The sequence below is a fragment of the Leguminivora glycinivorella genome, chromosome 2, assembly GCF_023078275.1.
Source record: "Leguminivora glycinivorella isolate SPB_JAAS2020 chromosome 2, LegGlyc_1.1, whole genome shotgun sequence".
Lineage (NCBI taxonomy): Eukaryota > Metazoa > Arthropoda > Insecta > Lepidoptera > Tortricidae > Leguminivora > Leguminivora glycinivorella.
Genome location: NC_062972.1, coordinates 31968374 through 31995810, shown reverse-complemented (window position 1 = coordinate 31995810; position 27437 = coordinate 31968374). Strand labels below are relative to the sequence as shown.

Below are 27437 nucleotides of genomic sequence, written 5' to 3'. Positions count from 1 at the left end.
CAAATAGGCCACAGGGGCACTTTTACACGCCACATGTACATATGTATCAAAAAAATATTTAAAATTGAGTTGAAATTACAATTGATACTATTATTCCAATGAACACAAGTTAAATTATAATCTATTGAAAATATTCCAGCCTCAGGCACCAGAGGACTTAGTCACTTTTTCTTTCATATGACTGTGTAATTTATTTCGGTTTTAATTGATACTATTATATACTGATTCTAAGTTCTAACTAAAGTTAACTCTATACAATTAATTAGAGATGTAGAAGGTCTCTAAATGTCGAATTACAACCAAGAACTACACTAAATTTTAATATAAAAAGTACAAATACAAAAAATAAGTCTTAAATTACTTTAGAGGTGCAAATGACTCTAAATGTCACAACTAAAAATAAAATATATATCTACTTAATCTAATTCTCCTTAGAGATGTATATGATCTCCATGAGTCAAAATCATATATTTAAAATATTTACTAAAAGAAAGGAAACAAACGACAATCAAAGTCTTTTTTAATCCTAACAAAGGTTCCATACTTAGGACAGTTAGGACATCCGTTTCTGTAGATGTGCTACGAGTAGGTAGGTATATCCAAGCACTGCACAGTCGTATAATAAGAAATTTTGCTCCTTCAATTCTGTTCTGAATATAGACCCTCTGTGTGGGCTATATGTACCAGCAGCGGCTGGTCCATATAAGCCGATTCCCACCGGCTTGCCTAAAATTGATTACTAGTAAAGTACCTAATGTTAAGGTAGGTTTCTATTTACTCTGGTGTTGCCTAGCAGAAATTTTCACCAGCCGCCACTGATGTGTATACATATAGGCGCAATACTTCGTTAAAATTGATGAAAGGGAAGATTTCTTGCTGTACAATGTACTGTACATTATGGAGTTTATAGCAACTTGATAGACACAGTTTTCAGATCATGTTCCTCTAAAAGTATTTTGGTTTCAGGCTGTCCCCCAGAAAAGGTTGTAATGGGCATACCTTTCTACGGCAGGACTTTCAACTTGACCGATGCGAATAACAATGGGGTAGGGGCTCCATCAAGTGGGGTTGGGTTCGCTGGACAATATACTGCTACAAAAGGCTTTGTTGGATACAACGAGGTGAGTTGGTAGGCGTACAATACTTTTGTCTTACTAAGGTAAAAATGCGATGCAAACACATTGATAGACAGGTGGGTAATTTGAAGTCAGTAAAGCTAAAAAATCGGGACACGTCTTTGGGTATCGCCCGTGTGGTGACGGGTTAAGAATTTCACCACCCCTTTCTTCCCGTGGGTGTCGTAGAAGGCGACTGTGGGATATGGGTTAAAGTGTGGCGTAGGCGAGAGGCTGGCAACCTGTCACTGCAATGTTACACTTTCGTTTTCTATCGACCCCTTATTTGCCAAGAGTGGCACTGAAACTTGAGTAGTTTCATGTGCTCTGCCTACCCCTTCATGGGATACAGGCGTGATTGTATGTTGTTGTTGTTGTTGTCTTTGGGTAAAAAACTAATATCAGAATTTTATACCTACATACAATAAATGACCTTAGAGCTTACAACAGCACTAACAAAAGTCTGAGATAAAGATCCCTTAAATAAACCTCGTATTGTTTTTCAGTTCTGCACCAAACTAAACACGGAAACCTGGGACGTCCTTTACGATTCCATAGCTCAAGTGCCATATGCCATCCAAGACAAAAACTGGGTATCCTACGATGATCCCAATTCCATAGCCAAGAAGGTCGAATATGCCATGAATCTCGGCATCGCCGGTGCCATGGTTTGGAGTATCGAAACTGATGACTTCCACGGGAAGTGTGGAGAGGACTTTGCTTTATTAAGGGCTATTAACTCAGCTTTAGCTGGATCTAGTACTACTACTACTACATCTACTACTACTCCTAGTACCACTACAACAACTAAACGTCCTACTACTACTCGTAGTACCACTACAACAACTAAACGGACGCGTCCTACTACTACAAGTACTGCGGCCCCTACACACCCAACTACTGTTACTACTACTACTAGTACTACAACGACGTCTACTGTAAAACCTACGACAACAAAAAGTAAGTCAAAATTGGTATCCTATTTTATACATTTCTGTCTTTCTGAACTGTTTGATTGATTTAATTCATGATAATACATTCAATTGTTACATACGGATACAAATAATGTATGCCTTTTGACAAAAGTTTATGAGGTCCTGTCTAACAAGAACAACCCTTCGGGTTTTAGCAAAACAATCAACGCGGTGGGGGTCAGTCATTTCTGCAGCTTGTATGTGTGTATTCTAATCATTCATTTTTTTATTGCAGCATCAGCACCCTCAGCACTATGCACTAAAGAAGGTCCAATACCCAACCCTGACGATTGTTCCACCTTCTTCGTCATTAAATATGTACTGTACACAACATAAAATATTTGATGTGCTTTCTTATCTGAACTGTGTCCTCTACACATAAAATCTTCATTGAATTTCCAGGGGCCTTCCTAAATATATCGGAGCCCTCTTCTCCATTACCAAAATGGCAGGGAACTTAGGGCTTGGTTGTTCTAGGAGGCAAACCGGTAATTTATACAAACCGTTACAAACAATATACTTAAATAAAGATGGTAACTATTGATTACTTTACAGTTACTTTACTTACAGTATTTATTGTTCAAAATACACTGCATTTCCTAACAGATAATGCAATAGTTAATCTGAAACGCATTCATTTGTGATTCATAATGATGTAGCAATAGAAAGATTTTCCACTTTCAGTTTTAATGACGTCTTTGAGTTGAAGTGCCCGCAATAAAACTAAAGTACTTTGTTTATTGACTATATAGATAGGTTAAATACTATAAATACAAGACTACAAGACGTGCACGTGTAGGTAATAAATCCATACTAATATTATAAATGGGAAAGTGTGTGTCTGTTTGTTTGTCCGTCTTTCACGAAAAAACGGAGCGACGAATTGACGTGATTTTTTAAGTGGAGATAGTTGAAGGGATGGAGAGTGACATAGGCTACTTTTTGTCTCTTTCTAACGCGAGCGTAGCCGCGGGCAAACGCTAGTATCTAAATAAATGAATAATATAATACAATATTAATACTTATAACGCAGTATTTTAGACGTAATTATGCTATAAAAAATATCTTTATTTCAGACCACAGTTCCATACAGCGAGGATTAGGTATTACACTTTATAACCTAACCACAAAATAAAAATTTTGAAAAACCCCCGACCGCGACATAGTTGACCGATTTTCATGAAACATGGCTAAGAACACTCCCGACTAACTCAGCTTTCAGACAAAAAAAAAACTAAATCTAAATCGGTTCATCCGTTCGGGAGCTACGATGCCACATGCCACAGGCAGACACAAACACAGACAGACAGACATACACACAGACAGACAGACAGACATACATACAGACAGACACGTCAAACTTATAACACCCCGTCGTTTTTGCGTCGGGGGTTAAAAAGGTAATTTTATAATGTCAGACTTAGGATATTAGGTCAATAACCTATTAAGATTTTAGTATTGTTACTGGGCCAGTTTAGTACTTACTAAAGTAGCTTGCCTACTGTATGCCGCAGTGGTCACATTGTTGCCACTCACTTTAGATGGGTTGTATTATTTATGTATATGTCTCTACATTGAGCCCTAACACGACGTGCAGATTTTTAAGTGACTCACGATTGGTTTCACTAGACAATGATCATGATGCATATAACTGCCTAGAAAAAATGTCGGTAGTTTGACAAAAATAATTACTACGGTCGACATTAATTATCTTCTTTTCCGTGATACTAAAATGTTAGCCACTTTTGTATCAGGAAGTGGGTGGAATCAGGAATCAGAATCTCTTTATTTGTGAAGACATACATGTTAAAATTGTACTTAAAATAAGTTAGCCTACTGTATGTGCTGTACTCGGTCACCATCTCGCCACATCATAAATCATATCTCAATTTAGATCGGTTGTATAATTCGGTACATTGAGCCCGTCTCTGGCCTACTGGAGCGTGAATGAAATGTGGCCGTTGGTCAAGCTCATTCGATTATTAAAGGGGAGATGTTTGGCATTGATTGTGCTTCCGTGTTCATTTTAAATGGGTGTTTTCAAGCAAAAATGTCTGCGGAAAATGCTTTGGAGCTTAGTGAAAATTTTAATTTTAAAGTAATAAAATCTGGTTGAAACTTCTCAGCCTAATACGTGTACATATAGCGCTTTACCAACTTGAGAAAATCGTTTATATCTTATACTTTTAAACGAGCAATTCTTGTATATTTATTTATTTATTTATATATACCGACGATCTCGGAAACCGCTCTAACGATTTCGCTGAAATTTGTTATGAGGGGGTTTTCGGGGGTGAAAAATCGATCTAGCGTAGCCTTAGATCCCGAAAAACGCGAATTTTCGAGTTTTCATGAGTTTTTCTTTCGCGTTTGTAAACGTAAAATATGGTCCTTAATTTCGCCGCGCGCGCATCGATTCCGCTTAGCTCAGTCGTACGAGGTCGGTCTAATGTACGCAGATAGATCGTAGGTGTCAGGGTTTCGAATCCCGGCCAGAAATTAAGTTTTTGTTTTTTGTCTTTTTTTTTGTTTTTGTATTTATAAGAGTTTTTTTTATCTAAAGACGTGATATATTAAAATAGAACCGAGCGAAGCTCGGTCGCCCAGATATTTGGGTTTATGATAGGAAACAACAAAATATACTCTTAGAGCGTTTTACTTATGAAATAAAACTATGAAAACGGATTGTATCGCGTATAATAAATTCACAATTCATCCCGACGTTTCGAACACTTTACAGCGTTCGTGGTCAACGGATGACTGAGGAAATATACAATGTGCAAAAAAGCGTTATACTTCTTAAACGCCAATTCCTGGTTTCAATTTCCAAGTTGGCTCTGATGAGTAGCGGCAATATGGTACAAGATGAAGAATTTTTTAATAGCCTAGGTTCTATCAAAGGAAGAGAGGCCTATGCCCGACAGTGGTCCGCCACTCGTCACGGTTTTGTGCACGCTCCCGCCTGTCACCACAAGATGACTCCAGGTGCCGTAGCCGAATGGCATTTCTGCGAAGCGAAACGAAAACGAAACGCCGCGAAAGGTAGTCTGGGTCTGTCGCGCCAATATGCAAGAGCGATAGAGATAGATATCTACGAGCGTTTCGTTTCGTGAGCGTTTGTGCCATTCGGCTACGTACCCTGGTCTTTTCGCCATCTCATTGTTGGTCTAGTTCGACAAAAAAAAAAAAATATTTAAATTAAAATAGGAATTATTTTTGTTCACAGAAGTCGTAGTCTGCTACTACGGCACATGGGCCACCTACCGCTCTGGCGACGGCAAATTCTCCGTCTCCGACATCAACGCTTCACTCTGCACCCATCTCGTTTACACCTTCGTCGGGATCCATGACGATGGGACTGTTATCTCGCTCGATCCGTATCTGGACTTGCCTGATAACCAAGGACTTGGTAAGATCCACAATACATGATGCAATACAATACCAATGCCTAGTCCAATGTATTGTGTGCCCAATGACACTAGACTATTTTATCTAAGTGTTGGACTATTCTTCATTGATTCCATGATGATGAGACTGTTGTCTCGCTCGACTCGTACCTCGATCTAGCTGATGATCATGGACTTGGTAAGATCCTAATGATGTACCTAAGGCGTCGGACACTACACTGTTTTTTTTTTCAAGTTCCGGACAATTCTTGATGGATTCCATTACGATAGGATTTGTCTTGCTCGATCCTCATATTGATCTGGCAGATAACCATGGACTTGGTAAGATCTTTATGATGTAAGGCATTGGACACTACACTGGTTTATCAAAGTGTTGGAGAATTCTGTATGTCTGACTTTCAATACTTACGTCCTCTGTACTCTGATCGTCATCATCTTATAACTATGGACTGGGTAAGACTACTAAATACTACCTAAATCATCTACTGTTTGTAACAATAAGTGTCTGCTTATGAAAAAAGTGCCGGTTCTGCGCCTATCTCGTTTACACCTAAACTTTTCAAAATATAAATAAATCTAAAAGTGGAAAATGTCTGCCTTGGGTGAGACTTGAACTCACGGCAGCTGGATCAATATTCCAGCGCTCTGCCAACTGAGCCACCCAAGCAAGTCTCACCCAAGGCAGACATTTTCCACTTTTAAATTTATTCTAAGCCTAGTGGCATCGCTTGCAGACGTTTCTGCTAATCAGAAGTTAAAAATAAATAAATCTGTACAGTTCGTGTTCAGAAATAGATAAGGGGAATTATTATTTCTACGTATAGACACTAATCTGCTTTTGTTTATGCGTTATTTATAGAATTGTAGTTTCTTCCAACACGTTATTACATCCGCTACTTTTGATGTTAACTGTACAGTGAGCTGTAATTTTCTTAGGATATTTTTGTGTATTTGTTTTTATTATTAGTTTCTTTTTTTTTTCACCATTTTGTCCTGTGTATGTGTGCTGTACTGAATAAATGTCTTTTCTTTCTTTCAAAAGTACATGGAGAATTTATCTATAAATTCATAATGTCTTCATGCAATTTCACAGCTCACTGTACATCGTATTTCATGTTTCAGACAATTTCAAGAAATTCAACGCATTGAAGCAACAGAACAACCAGTTGAAAACTATTCTGGCCGTCGGGGGCTGGAATCAGGGATCTGCAAACTACTCCACGGTAAGTATTTTGATGTTTCTTGTTGAGGATAGGAGACGGCAAATTCCCCATAGAAACGTAGTCCTGTTTATTCTACCTATTTCATCGTGGAAAATATTTTTGCACACATTAAAATTAAATTGTGAAACAGGGAAGAAAATCAGGACTACCTTTGTATGAGAAACTGGTTACGGGGCGGTCGTCCCTTTTCTCTTAAACACGAATACGTGTTTGTCTGCGGTTTTATGCTAGGTATTTTGATCTCGTATCGTGTCATTTTGTGTTTCATTTATAGCAAACATATTTGAATTTAGTTTTGATGTCTTATTAAAATAGTGGTTCTAAATTTTAACATGTAGACCTTTTAAACTTTTCTTAAGATTATTTATAGTTATTTAACAATAAGTTAAATTGTGACGTAGGCGAGAGGCTGGCAACCTGTCACTGCAATGTCACAGTTTCGTTTTCTTTCAACCCCTTATTTGCCAAGGGTGGCACTGAAGCTTTAGTAGTTTCATGTGTTCTGCCTACCCCTTTATGGGATACAGGCGTGATTGTATGTATGTATTTAACAATATATAATTATAAATATTTTGAAGCCGTTTAAGCGATACGCATACGTGTTGTACATAATGCGTCGGTAACACAATATTTTACATTTGACTATATAATTACCGTACTAGTATTCAATTGTTTTACGGGACAAATGCATTGTCATTCATTCCTACATTCTGTCAATCGATTTCATTCAACGCAAAATCGCATATGCTCGCAATGCTATGGCTTACACTGAAGACCGGCGATTATTTCGAGGCCAAAACCTTACTTATATGCAAGCTCCTGAATTTGAGCCGTTGTTAACAACGAGCAGTGTGGTTGCAGCTAACGAAACCGCAATTCGGAAACGGGGCGAATACGTGCATTCTTGTTGTTCGGTGTACTCCTCAATATAAGGTCTTCTTATGAAGAATGAAGAACTCCAGGATAGCACTATCTTCTTTTTATTAACTTAATAACTAGGTACAAATAGTTTAGGTAATTTCGATAAATTTATACGGATATATGTGTAGCCGCTTCGGCTGTAAGGTGCAGTCTAATGTAGGTACGCGGCGCGGGGAGCCGTGACGTATGTGTGTGACGTCATGTGTCGTCAACCGGTCTTCGAACGAGTACTTGGGTAAACGTATATTATATGTTGTGTTGTGTGAACACTTGTAATCTTTTGTTATATCCAAAATTACGACGATGACGCTAGAAAACGATTCGAGTCAGGGAAGGAATTTTGAGTAAAAGTTTAAAGTCACTCACGGGTATTATATGTATTTTGACCGAAGAGCTGGCGACTTCCTCGCACAATGTATCAGCATTGCGATAAAGCGAGGAAATGTCGCCAGTATCCTTTGTACAATGCCTCAAGTAGACATTAGCTAGTTTAGTCTTAGTTTCTTATATAATTTGATTTTTATTATACTTTAAAGTTTACTTCAATTAAAACGATAATTTCACAAATTTCATTAATACAAACAGATTTATTAATATATGCATACGAATAAAAATCGGATTAATTGATTTCAGCCGACCGTATCATTCGCGGCAACTGGACTCAGAAGTCACAGATTTAAAAAAAAGGGTATTAGAATTATGTATTTTACTTTCTTATAGGGGCTTCTATAAACGGGTCATATTCTCATTGCATTACGTCATTCAATATCAAGCTGTTTGTTCCACTTATTTTAATTTTAACACTGTAATGTGATATTAAATAAAGCCTTTCTATGTCTATGTCATTATATGGCCGGCCATTATTTGTGTCCCTCCTTCACTCATATGTTAGAAGAGGCAGCAATATTTGCCGGCCACATAATATTGCAGTGAAAATATTGCCTGTTTGGAAGACACTTACCAAGGAAGGTAAAGTTGCCATCAAAGGTAAGGTACCTTATGACGTCTTTTCTCAATTTCTTAGCTTTCATTTAAACACTCAGTTTTCGAAATTTCTCAACAGATGGCAGCCTCCGCTACCCTGCGCAAGACCTTCATCACCACCGCCAGAGATATGGTCCTGACCTACGGTTTCGACGGCTTAGACATAGATTGGGAGTACCCCAACCAACGGGACAGTACTCATGGAGTTGCTGACGTGAACAACTTCTCTTTATTACTGAAGGAATTGAGGGAAGAGTTCGATAAACATGGACTGTTGATTACTGTTGCTGTTGCCGCTGTGGAGTCGAGTGCGTCGCTGTCTTATGATATCCCTAATGTGGCCAAGTAAGACTTTCTTTAAACTGAAATAAAACATAATTCATCGTCATTTTTCGCTTGCATCAGAGTTGTATGTTTCTTCCATTTCCTCGTGATCTCATTATTCAAATGCGTTTGATCAATATCATCTTTTACTGCAGTTCTTACGGTGTTCGTTGTACAATTTACTAATATGTATATATTCTTAAATAATTCAATAGTTCAATTACATCCGTTTATACTTACGGTTTTCTTCTTCTGATTTGATATTATTGTATTGTTATCGAGGCCATTTTTTTAACTTTACCAAATTCTTTTTAAATATCTGTTTGTTTACAAACCAGTACTACAGATTTAGTTATGTCATGTGCTATTATTTTATCCCAACTCGTAGGTGTTTATACACAAGCCAAGCTTCCAAATAAACATTTAAAGAGACACTCTTTGTTTAGGCCCAAGTTCTTATGTAAATGTTACAAGGGCTTATAAGAAGCTCGAGGCGCGGAACAAGATATAACTAACAGCGGCTTATCCCTTTCCTTTTGCTGTAACATAAAAACACGTCACAGAGAGATTATACACTTTGTCTAAACAACTTTCAACAAATATACCTCGATTTTGTATCTGAATGTTTCAGTTAAGTATCTTCTAGAAACTTCTCATTCCAGACTTCGAAGACTGTTTTATTCAACATTTTCACAATTCTCATTAGTGTGTATTTCAGGTGTTTTAAAAATCTGACATAACTAGCTTTTGCCCGCGGCTTCGTTCGCGTTAGAAAGAGACAAAAAGTAGCCTATGTTACTCTCCATCCCTTCAACTATCAACAGGTTCGAGTTCTGACGGAGTAACATCCCGCATTTAGGTACCTACTTTAATTTCAAAATCTACAGGAAATAATTATCTGTCAACAGGTACGTGGACCTCGTAAACATCATGACATACGACATGTATGGCGCCTGGGATTCGACCACCGGCCACAACGCTCCCCTCCACGTAGATCAGGGTAGGATCTACGCTGTGGATGCCGCTTTGAACTATTGGCTCTCACAAGGTAACCTTAGCTATATGTTAATTTTCTTTAATGTTATCAAGCAAGAGAACAATATCACACCTCAGGATGCCGAAGACCGGGCAAAGTGGAGAAGATTGAGCAGGAAAGGGGACCCTGACGTAGGCCGGGAAAACGCTAGGTTGAAGAAAAAGAAATATTACTTGTGGTTTCTTTGAGGTTCAATATGGGAACTATTGTTATTAAAGCAATACGCTTATTATAAATCAGAAACAAAATCAAAATCAAAATAATTTATTCAGCAAATAGGCCACAGGGGCACTTTTACACGTCACATGGACATATGTATTAAAAAAATATTCAAAATTGAGTTGAAATTACAATTGATACTATTATTCCAATGAACACAAGTTAAATTATAATCTATTGAAAATATTCCAGCCTCAGGCACCAGAGGACTTAGTCACTTTTTCTTTCATATGACTGTGTAATTTATTTCGGTTTTAATTGATACTATTATATACTGATTCTAAGTTCTAACTAAAGTTAACTCTATACAATTAATTAGAGATGTAGAAGGTCTCTAAATGTCGAATTACAACCAAGAACTACACTAAATTTTAATATAAAAAGTACAAATACAAAAAATAAGTCTTAAATTACTTTAGAGGTGCAAATGACTCTAAATGTCACAACTAAAAATAAAATGTATATCTACTTAATCTAATTCTCCTTAGAGATGTATATGATCTCCATGAGTCAAAATCATATATTTAAAATATTCACTAAAAGAAAGGAAACAAACGACAATCAAAGTCTTTTTTAATCCTAACAAAGGTTCCATACTTAGGACAGTTAGGACATCCGTTTCTGTAGATGTGCTACGAGTAGGTAGGTATATCCAAGCACTGCACAGTCGTATAATAAGAAATTTTGCTCCTTCAATTCTGTTCTGAATATAGACCTTCTGTGTGGGCTATATGTACCAGCAGCGGCTGGTCCATATAAGCCGATTCCCACCGGCTTGCCTAAAATTGATTACTAGTAAAGTACCTAATGTTAAGGTAGGTTTCTATTTACTCTGGTGTTGCCTAGCAGAAATTTTCACCAGCCGCCACTGATGTGTATACATATAGGCGCAATACTTCGTTAAAATTGATGAAAGGGAAGATTTCTTGCTGTACAATGTACTGTACATTATGGAGTTTATAGCAACTTGATAGACACAGTTTTCAGATCATGTTCCTCTAAAAGTATTTTGGTTTCAGGCTGTCCCCCAGAAAAGGTTGTAATGGGCATACCTTTCTACGGCAGGACTTTCAACTTGACCGATGCGAATAACAATGGGGTAGGGGCTCCATCAAGTGGGGCTGGGTTCGCTGGACAATATACAACAAAAGGCTTTGTTGGATACAACGAGGTGAGTTGGTAGGCGTACAATACTTTTGTCTTACTAAGGTAAAAATGCGATGCAAACACATTGATAGACAGGTGGGTAATTTGAAGTCAGTAAAGCTAAAAAATCGGGACACGTCTTTGGGTATCGCCCGTGTGGTGACGGGTTAAGAATTTCACCACCCCCTTTCTTCCCGTGGGTATCGTAGAAGGCGACTGTGGGATATGGGTTAAAGTGTGGCGTAGGCGAGAGGCTGGCAACCTGTCACTGCAATGTTACACTTTCGTTTTCTATCGACCCCTTATTTGCCAAGAGTGGCACTGAAACTTGAGTAGTTTCATGTGCTCTGCCTACCCCTTCATGGGATACAGGCGTGATTGTATGTTGTTGTTGTTGTTGTCTTTGGGTAAAAAACTAATATCAGAATTTTATACTACATACAATAAATGACCTTAGAGCTTACATCAGCACTAACAAAAGTCTGAGATAAAGATCCCTTAAATAAACCTCGTATTGTTTTTCAGTTCTGCACCAAACTAAACACGGAAACCTGGGACGTCCTTTACGATTCCATAGCTCAAGTGCCATATGCCATCCAAGACAAAAACTGGGTATCCTACGATGATCCCAATTCCATAGCCAAGAAGGTCGAATATGCCATGAATCTCGGCATCGCCGGTGCCGGGGTTTGGAGTATCGAAACTGATGACTTCCACGGGAAGTGTGGAGAGGACTTTGCTTTATTAAGGGCTATTAACTCAGCTTTAGCTGGATCTAGTACTACTACTACTACATCTACTACTACTCCTAGTACCACTACAACAACTAAACGTCCTACTACTACTCGTAGTACCACTACAACAACTAAACGGACGCGTCCTACTACTACAAGTACTGCGGCCCCTACACACCCAACTACTGTTACTACTACTACTAGTACTACAACGACGTCTACTGTGAAACCTACGACAACAAAAAGTAAGTCAAAATTGGTATCCTATTTTATACATTTCTGTCTTTCTGAACTGTTTGATTGATTTAATTCATGATAATACATTCAATTGTTACATACGGATACAAATAATATATGCCTTTTGACAAAAGTTTATGAGGTCCTGTCTAACAAGAACAACCCTTCGGGTTTTAGCAAAACAATCAACGCGGTGGGGGTCAGTCATTTCTGCAGCTTGTATGTGTGTATTCTAATCATTCATTTTTTTATTGCAGCATCAGCACCCTCAGCACTATGCACTAAAGAAGGTCCAATACCCAACCCTGACGATTGTTCCACCTTCTTCGTCATTAAATATGTACTGTACACAACATAAAATATTTGATGTGCTTTCTTATCTGAACTGTGTCCTCTACACATAAAATCTTCATTGAATTTCCAGGGGCCTTCCTAAATATATCGGAGCCCTCTTCTCCATTACCAAAATGGCAGGGAACTTAGGGCTTGGTTGTTCTAGGAGGCAAACCGGTAATTTATACAAACCGTTACAAACAATATACTTAAATAAAGATGGTAACTATTGATTACTTTACAGTTACTTTACTTACAGTATTTATTGTTCAAAATACACTGCATTTCCTAACAGATAATGCAATAGTTAATCTGAAACGCATTCATTTGTGATTCATAATGATGTAGCAATAGAAAGATTTTCCACTTTCAGTTTTAATGACGTCTTTGAGTTGAAGTGCCCGCAATAAAACTAAAGTACTTTGTTTATTGACTATATAGATAGGTTAAATACTATAAATACAAGACTACAAGACGTGCACGTGTAGGTAATAAATCCATACTAATATTATAAATGGGAAAGTGTGTGTCTGTTTGTTTGTCCGTCTTTCACGAAAAAGCGGAGCGACGAATTGACGTGATTTTTTAAGTGGAGATAGTTGAAGGGATGGAGAGTGACATAGGCTACTTTTTGTCTCTTTCTAACGCGAGCGTAGCCGCGGGCAAACGCTAGTATCTAAATAAATGAATAATATAATACAATATTAATACTTATAACGCAGTATTTTAGACGTAATTATGCTATAAAAAATATCTTTATTTTAGACCAAAGTTCCATACAGTGAAGATTAGTTAACACTTTATAACCTAACCACAAAATAAAAATTTTGAAAAACCCCCGACCGCGACATAGTTGACCGATTTTCATGAAACATGGCTAAGAACACTCCTGACTAACTCAGCTTTCAGACAAAAAAATCTAAATCTAAATCGGTTCATCCGTTCGGGAGCTACGATGCCACATGCCACAGACAGACACAAACACAGACAGACAGACATACACACAGACAGACAGACAGACATACATACAGACAGACACGTCAAACTTATAACACCCCGTCGTTTTTGCGTCGGGGGTTAAAAAGGTAATTTTATAATGTCAGACTTAGGATATTAGGTCAATAACCTATTAAGATTTTAGTATTGTTACTGGGCCAGTTTAGTACTTACTAAAGTAGCTTGCCTACTGTATGCCGCAGTGGTCACATTGTTGCCACTCACTTTAGATGGGTTGTATTATTTATGTATATGTCTCTACATTGAGCCCTAACACGAGCCTACTGGGTGCAGATTTTTAAGTGACTCACGATTGGTTTCACTAGACAATGATCATGATGCATGTAACTGCCTAGAAAAAATGTCGGCAGTTTGACAAAAATAATTACTACGGTCGACATTAATTATCTTCTTTTCCGTGATACTAAAATGTTAGCCACTTTTGTATCAGGAAGTGGGTGGAATCAGGAATCAGAATATCTTTATTTGTGAAGACATACATGTTAAAATTGTACTTAAAATAAGTTAGCCTACTGTATGTGCTGTACCCGGTCACCATCTCGCCACATCATAAATCATATCTCAATTTAGATCGGTTGTATAATTCGGTACATTGAGCCCGTCTCTGGCCTACTGGAGGGTGAATGAAATGTGGCCGTTGGTCAAGCTCATTCGATTATTAAAGGGGAGATGTTTGGCATTGATTGTGCTTCCGTGTTCATTTTAAATGGGTGTTTTCAAGCAAAAATGTCTGCGGAAAATGCTTTTGAGCTTAGTGAAAATTTTAATTTTAAAGTAATAAAATCTGGTTGAAACTTCTCAGCCTATACGTGTACATAATAGCGCTTTACCAACTTGAGAAAATCGTTTATAAATAAATAAAATTTATTCATTTATTTATACTTGTATATTTATTTATTTATTTATATATACCGACGATCTCGGAAACCGCTCTAACGATTTCGCTGAAATTTGTTATGTGGGGGTTTTCGGGGTGAAAAATCGATCTAGCGTAGCCTTAGATCCCGGAAAACGCGAATTTTCGAGTTTTCATGAGTTTTTCTTTCGCGTTTGTAAACGTAAAATATGGTCCTTAATTTCGCCGCGCGCGCATCGATTCCGCTTAGCTCAGTCGTACGAGGTCGGTCTAATGTACGCAGATAGATCGTAGGTGTCAGGGTTTCGAATCCCGGCCAGAAATTAAGTTTTTGTTTTTTAGTCTAGAGCCAATTTGGCCACAAGTCGTCTCCTTCACGATTTTCGTCGACATCTCTTCTAAATACCTAAAACAGGTATGGATATGTTCCTCGTTCTCTCCAGATTACGAATTGACCTGTTTTAGTTTAAGGAGGGGGGGACGGGTCGAGAAAAAGGGGGGGAAAGATGGCGACCAACCATCATAGATATTTATTCACATCTCGAGTCCTATGGCACCAATCTGTTCGTGCGAGGTGTCATTTGAAAGCTTATTAAACCTACTTTAATTGTTTTCAAATAACTATGCTCATAAAAGTAACCGTTTAGGAAATATTTAAAAATATGTGTTTTTTTATCGCGCATGAATTGCACAAGTACTAGTAAAAAATGCGTCTAACTCAATAAACAATAACTTTACCGCAATTCATGTTATTATAAAAATTTTGCGTCTATTCATGCTCTTTCTAAAAATATAAGTTTCATTGGTATATGATAATATATAACCATGTAATTAAGAATTTTGTTTGGCAGGGGTTATCCTCCAGGTCGCATAAACGGGCGCTGACCGTAGTAAAGTATTCAATATTTTTGAGGTCTTATTTTACGGATCCATATAGGAGAGGTATCGTTTGAAAGATAATTAAACCTACTATAATTGTTTACACATAACTATACTATTAAAGGTAGCTGTTTACATAATATTTGAAAATATGTGTTTTTTATCGAGCATAAATCGCACAAGTACTGGTAAAAAATGCTTCTAAGTCAATAAACAATAACGTTACCGCGACTGATGTAATTATAAAATTTACGCGACTATTCATGAGCTTTCTAAAAATATAAGTTTTATTGGTAAGTGATAATATAACCATTAAATTACGAACTTTGTTTCGTAGTGGTCACTCCGCCGGTCGCATAAAAATGAGCGCTGACCGTAGTAAAGTATTCAATATTTTTAAGTTCTTATTTTACGGATCCATATGTAAGAGGTATCATTTGAAAGCAAATTAAACCTGCTATAATTATTTTTGAATAACTATAGTTATAAAGGTAGCTGTTTACAAAATATTTGAAAACATGAGTTTTTTTTTCGAGCACGAGTTGCACATATACAGATAAAAAATGCTTCTAACTTAATAAACCATAACTTTACCGCAATTAATGTTATTATAAAATTTACGCGAAATTTCATGCGCTTTCTAAAAATATAAGTTTTATTGGTGTATGATAATATATGACCAAGTAATTACGAATTTGGTTTAGCAGGGGTCACTGCGCCCTGTCACGATATTGGGTGCTGACTGACCGTCGCCAAATTTTCTACGTTACTCAAATCCTATTTTACTGATAAATTTGGGAGAGGTATCATTTGAAAGCATATTATGCGTACTATCTTTATTACTAATATTTCAAGTCGAAACTGTAGAAGTTTACAAAATATTTGATTAGTAATATGTGTATTTTACTGTGCATGAATAGCATTGGCATTGATAAGACACGCTTCTAGCTCAATAAATTATAGTTTTCCGCAATTGAAATAATAACAAAATAAACGGAAAATGTATGACTTACACAAAAAATAAGTTTGGTTTGTATTGCATAAACAATTAACTTGAATTTGTTCAGCTCACCTACTGCGCACCATCATATAAATGGATGTCCACCGTCGTTGCCTTTTTCAGATTTTATTTCACTAATCGTATATTCATAATAAATATAATCTATCACGTATCAAATTTACTTATATACTTAATTGATCAGTAAAATAAAATCTGTAAAATGATGAAAAAATTAAGGCAACGGCGGTGGACATCCGTTTATATGACGATTGACCGTGCGCAGTGGGTATGGTGGACAAATTAACATTAATTGTTTAGGCAAAACTAACAAAACTCATTTTTTGTAAAGGCCATACATTTTGCGGTTCATTTCGTTATTATATCAATTGCGGAAAAATATAATTTATTGAGCTAGAAGCATGTTTCACTCGTATCAGTGCGAATGCTATTCATATACAGTAAAAATACACATATTGTCAAATATTTTGTTAACTTCTACAATTACGACTAAAATTATTAAAAAGCAACGATAGTACGCATAATATGCTTTCAAATGATACCTCTCACAAATTGATCGCTAAAATAGGATCTGAGAAATACGTAAAATTAGGCGACGGTTAGCACTTATTTACGTCACGGGGTGCAGTGACACCTGCTAAACCAAATTCGTAATTACTTGGTTGTATAATATCATACATCAATAAAACTTATATTTATAGAAAGCATATGAAATGTCCTGTAAATTTTATCATAACATTATTTGCGGTAAAGTTATTGTTTATTGGTCATGCACCAAGATACAATCTTAAAAATTATGAACACGGCAACGAAAATGGTCATCCATGTATATGACGGTGCGCAGTGAGTATGATGGATAAATTAACATTAATTGTTTATGCAATACTGACAAAACTTATTATTTGAAAAGGTCATACATTTCGCCGTTTATTTTGTTATTATATCAATTGCGGAAAAAATATAATTCATTGAGCTAGAAGCATGTTTTACTCACATCGGTTCCAATGCATATTTTTAAATATTTTGTTAGCTACTACAGTTACAACTAAAATTATTGAGAACTAATGATAGTACGCATAATATGCTTTCAAAAGATTCCTGTTAAATAAAATAGGATCTGAAAAATATAGAAAATTTGGCGACGGTCAGCATCCATACGTGGCCGGGCGCTGTGGCCCCTACTTAACCATATTTGTAATTACTTGGTTATATAATATCATACACCAATAAAAATTATGTTATTAGAAAGCGCACGAAATTCCGCGTAAATCTTATACTAACATCAATTCCGGAAAAGTTGTTGTTTATTGATTAAGAAGCATTTTTTACCAGTAGGTACTTGTGCGACTCATGGTCTATAAAACACATATTTTCAAATATTTTCTAAACAGCTACCTTTATGATTATAGTTATTTATAAAAAAAATATAGTAGGTTTAATTAGCTTTGAAACGATACCTCTCGCATATGGATCCGTAAAATAGGACCTCAAAAATATTGAATACTTTACTACGGTCAGCGCCCATTTCTGCGACCGGGCAGAGTGACTCCTGCTAAACCAAATTCGTAATTACATGGTTATATATTATCATATACCAATGAAACTTATATTTTTAAAAAGAGCATGAATAGACGCGAAAATTTTATAATAACATCAATTGCGGTAAAGTTATTTTTTATTGAGTTAGACGCATTTTTTCTAGTACTTGTGCAATTCATGCGCGATAAAAAAACACATATTTTCAAATATTTCGTAAACGGTTACTTTTATGAGTATAGTTATTTAAAAACAATTAAAGTAGGTTTAATAAGCTTTCAAACGACACCTTGCACGAACAGATTGGTGCCATAGGACTCGAGATGTGAATAAATATCTATGATGGTCGGCCGCCATCTTTCTCCCCCTTTTTCTCAACCCGTCCCCCCTCCTTAAACTAAAACAGGTCAATTCGTAATCTGGAGATAACGAGGAACACATCCATACCTGTTTTAGGTATTTAGAAGAGATGTCGACGACTTTTTGTAAAAGAGGTCGTTTGGTCCCTGACTATTTTGTCTTTTTTTTGTTTTTGTATTTATAAGAGTTTTTTTTTATCTAAAGACGTGATATATTAAAATAGATCCGAGCGAAGCTCGGTCGCCCAGATATTTGGGTTTATGATAGGAAACAACAAAATATACTCTTGAGCGTTTTACTTATGAAATAAAACTATGAAAACGGATTGTAGCGCGTATAATAAATTCACAATTCATCCCGACGTTTCGAACACTTTACAGCGTTCGTGGTCAACGGATGACTGAGGAAATATACAATGTGCAAAAAAGCGTTATACTTCTTAAACGCCAATTCCTGGTTTCAATTTCCAAGTTGGCTCTGATGAGTAGCGGCAATATGGTACAAGATGAAGAATTTTTTAATAGCCTAGGTTCTATCAAAGGAAGAGAGGCCTATGCCCGACAGTGGTCCGCCACTCGTCACGGTTTTGTGCACGCTCCCGCCTGTCACCACAAGATGACTCCAGGTGCCGTAGCCGAATGGCATTTCTGCGAAGCGAAACGAAAACGAAACGCCGCGAAAGGTAGTCTGGCTCTGTCGCGCCAATATGCAAGAGCGATAGAGATAGATATCTACGAGCGTTTCGTTTCGTGAGCGTTTGTGCCATTCGGCTACGTACCCTGGTCTTTTCGCCATCTCATTTGTTGGTCTAGTTCGACAAAAACAAAAAAAAAATATTTAAATTAAGATAGGAATTATTTTTGTTCACAGAAGTCGTAGTCTGCTACTACGGCACATGGGCCACCTACCGCTCTGGCGACGGCAAATTCTCCGTCTCCGACATCAACGCTTCACTCTGCACCCATCTCGTTTACACCTTCGTCGGGATCCATGACGATGGGACTGTTATCTCGCTCGATCCGTATCTGGACTTGCCTGATAACCAAGGACTTGGTAAGATCCACAATACATGATGCAATACAATACCAATGCCTAGTCCAATGTATTGTGTGCCCAATGACACTAGACTATTTTATCTAAGTGTTGGACTATTCTTCATTGATTCCATGATGATGAGACTGTTGTCTCGCTCGACTCGTATCTCGATCTAGCTGATGATCATGGACTTGGTAAGATCCTAATGATGTACCTAAGGCGTCGGACACTACACTGTTTTTTTTTCAAGTTCCGGACAATTCTTGATGGATTCCATTACGATAGGATTTGTCTTGCTCGATCCTCATATTGATCTGGCAGATAACCATGGACTTGGTAAGATCCTTATGATGTAAGGCATTGGACACTACACTGGTTTATCAAAGTGTTGGAGAATTCTGTATGTCTGACTTTCAATACTTACGTCCTCTGTACTCTGATCGTCATTATCTTATAACTATGGACTGGGTAAGACTACTAAATACTACCTAAATCATCTACTGTTTGTAACAATAAGTGTCTGCTTATGAAAAAATTGCCGGTTCTGCGCCTATCTCGTTTACACCTAAACTTTTCAAAATATACATAAATCTGTACCAAAAAGGAGATGGTGCGACGCGACGACCTGGAAAAATTTTATCCCAACTGGTGGGGAAATGCGAGTGATAGGGTCGAGTGGAGGAAGAGAGGGGAGGCCTTTGCCCAGCAGTGGGACACTAACGCAAGCTAGAAAAAAAAAATCTGTACAGTTCGTGTTCAGAAATAGATAAGGGGAATTATTATTTCTACGTATAGACACTAATCTGCTTTTGTTTATGCGTTACAGAATTGTAGTTTCTTCCAACACGTTATTACATCCGCTACTTTTGATGTTAACTGTACAGTGAGCTGTAATTTTCTTAGGATATTTTTGTGTATTTGTTTTTATTATTAGTTTCTTTTTTTTTCACCATTTTGTCCTGTGTATGTGTGCTGTACTGAATAAATGTCTTTTCTTTCTTTCTTTCTTTCTTTCTTTCAAAAGTACATGGAGAATTTATCTATAAATTCATAATGTCTTCATGCAATTTCACAGCTCACTGTACATCGTATTTCATGTTTCAGACAATTTCAAGAAATTCAACGCATTGAAGCAACAGAACAACCAGTTGAAAACTATTCTGGCCGTCGGGGGCTGGAATCAGGGATCTGCAAACTACTCCACGGTAAGTATTTTGATGTTTCTTGTTGAGGATAGGAGACGGCAAATTCCCCATAGAAACGTAGTCCTGTTTATTCTGCCTATTTCATCGTGGAAAATATTTTTGCACACATTAAAATTAAATTGTGAAACAGGGAAGAAAATCAGGACTACCTTTGTATGAGAAACTGGTTACGGGGCGGTCGTCCCTTTTCTCTTAAACACGAATACGTCTTTGTCTGCGGTTTTCTGCTAGGTATTTTGATCTCGTATCGTGTCCTTTTGTGTTTCATTTATAGCAAACATATTTGGATTTAGTTTTGATGTCTTATTAAAATAGTGGTTCTAAATTTTCACATGTAGGTAAACCTTTTAAACTTTTCTTGAGATTATTTATAGTTATTTAACAATATTATTATTATTATTATTTGCCCCTTATTTGCCAAGAGTGGCACTGAAACTTGAGTAGTTTCATGTGCTCTGCTTACCCTTCATGGGATACAGGCGTGATTGTATGTATGTATGTATTTAACAATATATATAAATATTTTGAAGCCGTTTAAGCCATACGCATACGTGTTGTACATAATGCGTCGGTAACACAATATTTTACATTTGACTATATAATTACCGTACTAGTATTCAATTGTTTTACGGGACAAATGCATTGTCATTCCTACATTCTGTCAATCGATTTCAGTCAACGCAAAATCGCATATGCTCGCAATGCTATGGCTTACACTGAAGACCGGCGATTATTTCGAGGCCAAAACCTTACTTATATGCAAGCTCCTGAATTTGAGCCGTTGTTAACAACGAGCAGTGTGGTTGCAGCTAACGAAACCGCAATTCCAAAACGGGGCGAATACGTGCATTCTTGTTGTTCGGTGTACTCCTCAATATAAGGTCTTCTTATGAAGAATGAAGAACTCCAGGATAGCACTATCTTCTTTTTATTAACTTAATAACTAGGTACAAGTAGTTTAGGTAATTTCGATAAATTTATACAGATATATGTGTAGCCGCTTCGGCTGTAAGGTGCAGTCTAATGTAGGTACGCGGCGCGGGGAGCCGTGACGTATGTGTGTGACGTCATGTGTCGTCAACCGGTCTTCGAACGAGTACTTGGGTAAACGTATGTATGTTGTATTGTGTGAACACTTGTTATCTTTTGCTATATCCAAAATTACGACGATGACGCTAGAAAACGATTCGAGTCAGGGAAGGAAGTTTGAGTAAAAGTTTAAAGTCACTCACGGGTATTATATGTATTTTGACCGAAGAGCTGGCGACTTCCTCGCACAATGTATCAGCATTGCGATAAAGCGAGGAAATGTCGCCAGTATCCTTTGTACAATGCCTCAAGTAGATATTAGCTAGTTTAGTCTTAGTTTCTTATATAATTTGATTTTTATTATACTTTAAAGTTTACTTCAATTAAAACGATGATTTCACAAATTTCATTAATACAAACAGATTTATTAATATCTATGCATACGAATAAAAATCGGATTAATTGAATTCAGCCGACCGTATCATTCGCGGCAACTGGACTCAGAAGTCACAGATTTAAAAAAAAGGGTATTAGAATTATGTATTTTACTTTCTTATAGGGGCTTCTATAAACGGGTCATATTCTCATTGCATTACGTCATTCAATATCAAGCTGTTTGTTCCACTTATTTTAATTTTAACACTGTAATGTGATATTAAATAAAGCCTTTCTATGTCTATGTCATTATATGGCCGGCCATTATTTGTGTCCCTCCTTCACTCATATGTTAGAAGAGGCAGCAATATTTGCCGGCCACATAATATTGCAGTGAAAATATTGCCTGTTTGGAAGACACTTACCAAGGAAGGTAAAGTTGCCATCAAAGGTAGTACCTTATGACGTCTTTTCTCAATTTCTTAGCTTTCATTTAAACACTCAGTTTTCGAAATTTCTCAACAGATGGCAGCCTCCGCTACCCTGCGCAAGACCTTCATCACCACCGCCAGAGATATGGTCCTGACCTACGGTTTCGACGGCTTAGACATAGATTGGGAGTACCCCAACCAACGGGACAGTACTCAGGGAGTTGCTGACGTGAACAACTTCTCTTTATTACTGAAGGAATTGAGGGAAGAGTTCGATAAACATGGACTGTTGATTACTGTTGCTGTTGCCGCTGTGGAGTCGAGTGCGTCGCTGTCTTATGATATCCCTAATGTGGCCAAGTAAGACTTTCTTTAAACTGAAATAAAACATAATTCATCGTCATTTTTCGCTTGCACCAGAGTTGTATGTTTCTTCCATTTCCTCGTGATCTCATTATTCAAATGCGTTTGATCAATATCATCTTTTACTGCAGTTCTTACGGTGTTCGTTGTACAATTTACTAATATGTATATATTCTTAAATAATTCAATAGTTCAATTCCATCCGTTTATACTTACGGTTTTCTTCTTCTGATTTGATATTATTGTATTGTTATCGAGGCCATTTTTTTAACTTTACCAAATTCTTTTTAAATATCTGTTTGTTTACAAACCAGTACTACAGATTTAGTTATGTCATGTGCTATTATTTTATCCCAACTCGTAGGTGTTTATACACAAGCCAAGCTTCCAAATAAACATTTACAGAGACACTCTTTGTTTAGGCCCAAGTTCTTATGTAAATGTTACAAGGGCTTATAAGAAGCTCGAGGCGCGGAACAAGATATAACTAACAGCGGCTTATCCCTTTCCTTTTGCTGTAACATAAAAACACGTCACAGAGAGATTATACACTTTGTCTAAACAACTTTCAACAAATATACCTCGATTTTGTATCTGAATGTTTCAGTTAAGTATCTTCTAGAAACTTCTCATTCCAGACTTCGAAGACTGTTTTATTCAACATTTTCACAATTCTCATTAGTGTGTATTTCAGGTGTTTTAAAAATCTGACATAACTAGCTTTTGCCCGCGGCTTCGTTCGCGTTAGAAAGAGACAAAAAGTAGCCTATGTTACTCTCCATCCCTTCAACTATCTCCACCTAAAAAATCACGTCGATTCGTCGCTCCGTTTTGCCGTGAAAGGCGGACAAACAAACAGACACACACTCTTTCCCATTTGTAATATTAGTATGGATTGTAAGATTTAAAAAAATATCGAGAAAATTTATGGGCACATTGTGTATAATCTCTTTGGCACATTGCTGCTAATTGATGTACCTAACGTACAGGACACTGATTTTCGATCAAGCAGAAACGTTTACGAGAGACATTACAAATTTTTAATTTAAACGAAGAATGAATTTAAAATAACCTCCCTTGTATTCCAAGGGTCACAGGTTCGAGTTCAGACGGAGTAACATCCCGCATTTAGGCACCTACTTTAATTTCAAAATCTACAGGAAATAATTATCTGTCAACAGGTACGTGGACCTCGTAAACATCATGACATACGACCTGTATGGCGCCTGGGATTCGATCACCGGCCACAACGCTCCCCTCCACGTAGATCAGGGTAGGATCTACGCTGTGGATGCCGCTTTGAACTATTGGCTCTCACAAGGTAACCTTAGCAATATGTTAATTTTCTTTAATGTTATCAAGCAAGAGAACAATATCACACCTCAGGATGCCGAAGACCGGGCAAAGTGGAGAAGATTGAGCAAGAAATGGGACCCTGACGTAGGCCGGGAAAACGCTAGGTTGAAGAAAAAGAAATATTACTTGTGGTTTCTTTGAGGTTCAATATGGGAACTATTGTTATTAAAGCAATACGCTTATTATAAATCAGAAACAAAATCAAAATCAAAATAATTTATTCAGCAAATAGGCCACAGGGGCACTTTTACACGTCACATGTACATATGTATTAAAAAAATATTTAAAATTGAGTTGAAATTACAATTGATACTATTATTCCAATGAACACAAGTTAAATTATAATCTATTGAAAATATTCCAGCCTCAGGCACCAGAGGACTTAGTCACTTTTTCTTTCATATGACTGTGTAATTTATTTCGGTTTTAATTGATACTATTATATACTGATTCTAAGTTCTAACTAAAGTTAACTCTATACAATTAATTAGAGATGTAGAAGGTCTCTAAATGTCGAATTACAACCAAGAACTACACTAAATTTTAATATAAAAAGTACAAATACAAAAAAAAAGTTTTAAATTACTTTAGAGGTGCAAATGACTCTAAATGTCACAACTAAAAATAAAATGTATATCTACTTAATCTAATTCTCCTTAGAGATGTATATGATCTCCATGAGTCAAAATCATATATTTAAAATATTCACTAAAAGAAAGGAAACAAACGACAATCAAAGTCTTTTTTAATCCTAACAAAGGTTCCATACTTAGGACAGTTAGGGCATCCGTTTCTGTAGATGTGCTACGAGTGGGTAGGTATATCCAAGCACTGCACAGTCGTATAATAAGAAATTTTGCTCCTTCAATTCTGTTTTGAATATAGACCCTCTGTGTGGGCTATGTGTAATTGTGTATACATATAGGCGCAATACTTCGTTAAAATTGATGAAAGGGAAGATTTCTTGCTGTACAATGTACTGTACATTATGGAGTTTAAAGCAACTTGATAGACACAGTTTTCAGATCATGTTCCTCTAAAAGTATTTTGGTTTCAGGCTGTCCCCCAGAAAAGGTTGTAATGGGCATACCTTTCTACGGCAGGACTTTCAACTTGACCGATGCGAATAACAATGGGGTAGGGGCTCCATCAAGTGGGGTTGGGTTCGCTGGACAATATACTGCTACAAAAGGCTTTGTTGGATACAACGAGGTGAGTTGGTAGGCGTACAATACTTTTGTCTTACTAAGGTAAAAATGCGATGCAAACACATTGATAGACAGGTGGGTAATTTGAAGTCAGTAAAGCTAAAAAATCGGGACACGTCTTTGGGTATCGCCCGTGTGGTGACGGGTTAAGAATTTCACCACCCCTTTCTTCCCGTGGGTGTCGTAGAAGGCGACTGTGGGATATGGGTTAAAGTGTGGCGTAGGCGAGAGGCTGGCAACCTGTCACTGCAATGTTACACTTTCGTTTTCTATCGACCCCTTATTTGCCAAGAGTGGCACTGAAACTTGAGTAGTTTCATGTGCTCTGCCTACCCCTTCATGGGATACAGGCGTGATTGTATGTTGTTGTTGTTGTTGTCTTTGGGTAAAAAACTAATATCAGAATTTTATACCTACATACAATAAATGACCTTAGAGCTTACAACAGCACTAACAAAAGTCTGAGATAAAGATCCCTTAAATAAACCTCGTATTGTTTTTCAGTTCTGCACCAAACTAAACACGGAAACCTGGGACGTCCTTTACGATTCCATAGCTCAAGTGCCATATGCCATCCAAGACAAAAACTGGGTATCCTACGATGATCCCAATTCCATAGCCAAGAAGGTCGAATATGCCATGAATCTCGGCATCGCCGGTGCCATGGTTTGGAGTATCGAAACTGATGACTTCCACGGGAAGTGTGGAGAGGACTTTGCTTTATTAAGGGCTATTAACTCAGCTTTAGCTGGATCTAGTACTACTACTACTACATCTACTACTACTCCTAGTACCACTACAACAACTAAACGTCCTACTACTACAAGTACTGCGGCCCCTACACACCCAACTACTGTTACTACTACTACTAGTACTACAACGACGTCTACTGTAAAACCTACGACAACAACAAGTAAGTCAAAATTGGTATCCTATTTTATACATTTCTGTCTTTCTGAACTGTTTGATTGATTTAATTCATGATAATACATTCAATTGTTACATACGGATACAAATAATGTATGCCTTTTGACAAAAGTTTATGGGGTCCTGTCTAACAAGAACAACCCTTCGGGTTTTAGCAAAACAATCAACGCGGTGGGGGTCAGTCATTTCTGCAGCTTGTATGTGTGTATTCTAATCATTAATTTTTTTATTGCAGCATCAGCACCCTCAGCACTATGCACTAAAGAAGGTCCAATACCCAACCCTGACGATTGTTCCACCTTCTTCATCTGTGTCCAAGGAAACTACGGCATGGTTCCCACACTCATGAACTGTCCAGCCAATCTGGTGTGGGATGATGAGAATAAAATCTGCAATTATAGGTACCTTGTCAAATGTGAAGCTTGAAAATCGAATGGTGTCTTGAGGCTATCAAAAGTTTCTGATGCGGGTTAGCAAAGAGGTTCAAGTATAAACAAAAATAGTGCCAAAGTAAAACGTGTACAGCCACAGTGCATAGACTACCATCTCCCGACTCGTTCTAAGGTACGTTTTTTCTTTACGGAGTTTTATACCTGTGCTAATTATATATTCTTTGGTATTAAATATGCTATTAGGAGAAAATATGTAAAATAACTTAGCTTTCTAAACCAACTCAATGCACCTAAAATTATTTTGAGCTTATTTTATTTTATTAAAAACTACCTACGAGTACAAAAAACTTTAGTTATTATTGTTATTTTATTTTAAACTTCTGCATTACATATCGCTATCATAAGAGTAAAATTCTCGTATTATATTATACCTTGTATTGGAAATGTCTGAATTGTATCTGTACCTACTTTAATTGATGTGATTTGATGTTCAATTTGTTAACTGGTATCTCCAAATGCCAACCTACGACTTTGGCAAAAATGCCGAATTGATCTTTGCCTCAATCTCTGTAAAGACGTATTAACTATTTGATTATTTATAAAAAAACTTCATTATTAATTATTACTCTTATGATCCGTGAATCGAATTCTAATCTTAAATATGATTAGTTACGAACAATACCTAATTTTAATTGAATTTGATTGTACTTACAAAAACCATATGAATAAAATTTTGCCAAATTAATAAAAAAAAAACAATTTGTTTCATTTCAAAAATAATTCCATCTCCGTCTTTG

The 27437-nt window shown here is 36.9% G+C and overlaps 1 protein-coding gene across 1 annotated transcript in view; it reads left to right on the top strand.

The window, feature by feature from the left end:
• The window catches only part of LOC125234509 (acidic mammalian chitinase-like), a 31856-nt gene extending 5086 nt beyond the window's left edge, over window positions 1-26770 (top strand). The window contains exons 5-14 of the mRNA XM_048140778.1: window positions 967-1121; window positions 1622-2075; window positions 5316-5498; window positions 6619-6719; window positions 8704-8969; window positions 9857-9996; window positions 11223-11374; window positions 11875-12164; window positions 26116-26234; window positions 26484-26770. Coding sequence (XP_047996735.1) covers window positions 967-1121; window positions 1622-2075; window positions 5316-5498; window positions 6619-6719; window positions 8704-8969; window positions 9857-9996; window positions 11223-11374; window positions 11875-12164; window positions 26116-26234; window positions 26484-26674 — 2051 coding nt within the window. The 3' untranslated portion in view covers window positions 26675-26770. The remainder of the gene's footprint in view (window positions 1-966; window positions 1122-1621; window positions 2076-5315; window positions 5499-6618; window positions 6720-8703; window positions 8970-9856; window positions 9997-11222; window positions 11375-11874; window positions 12165-26115; window positions 26235-26483) is intronic.
• The last annotated feature ends 667 nt before the right edge of the window (window positions 26771-27437 follow it).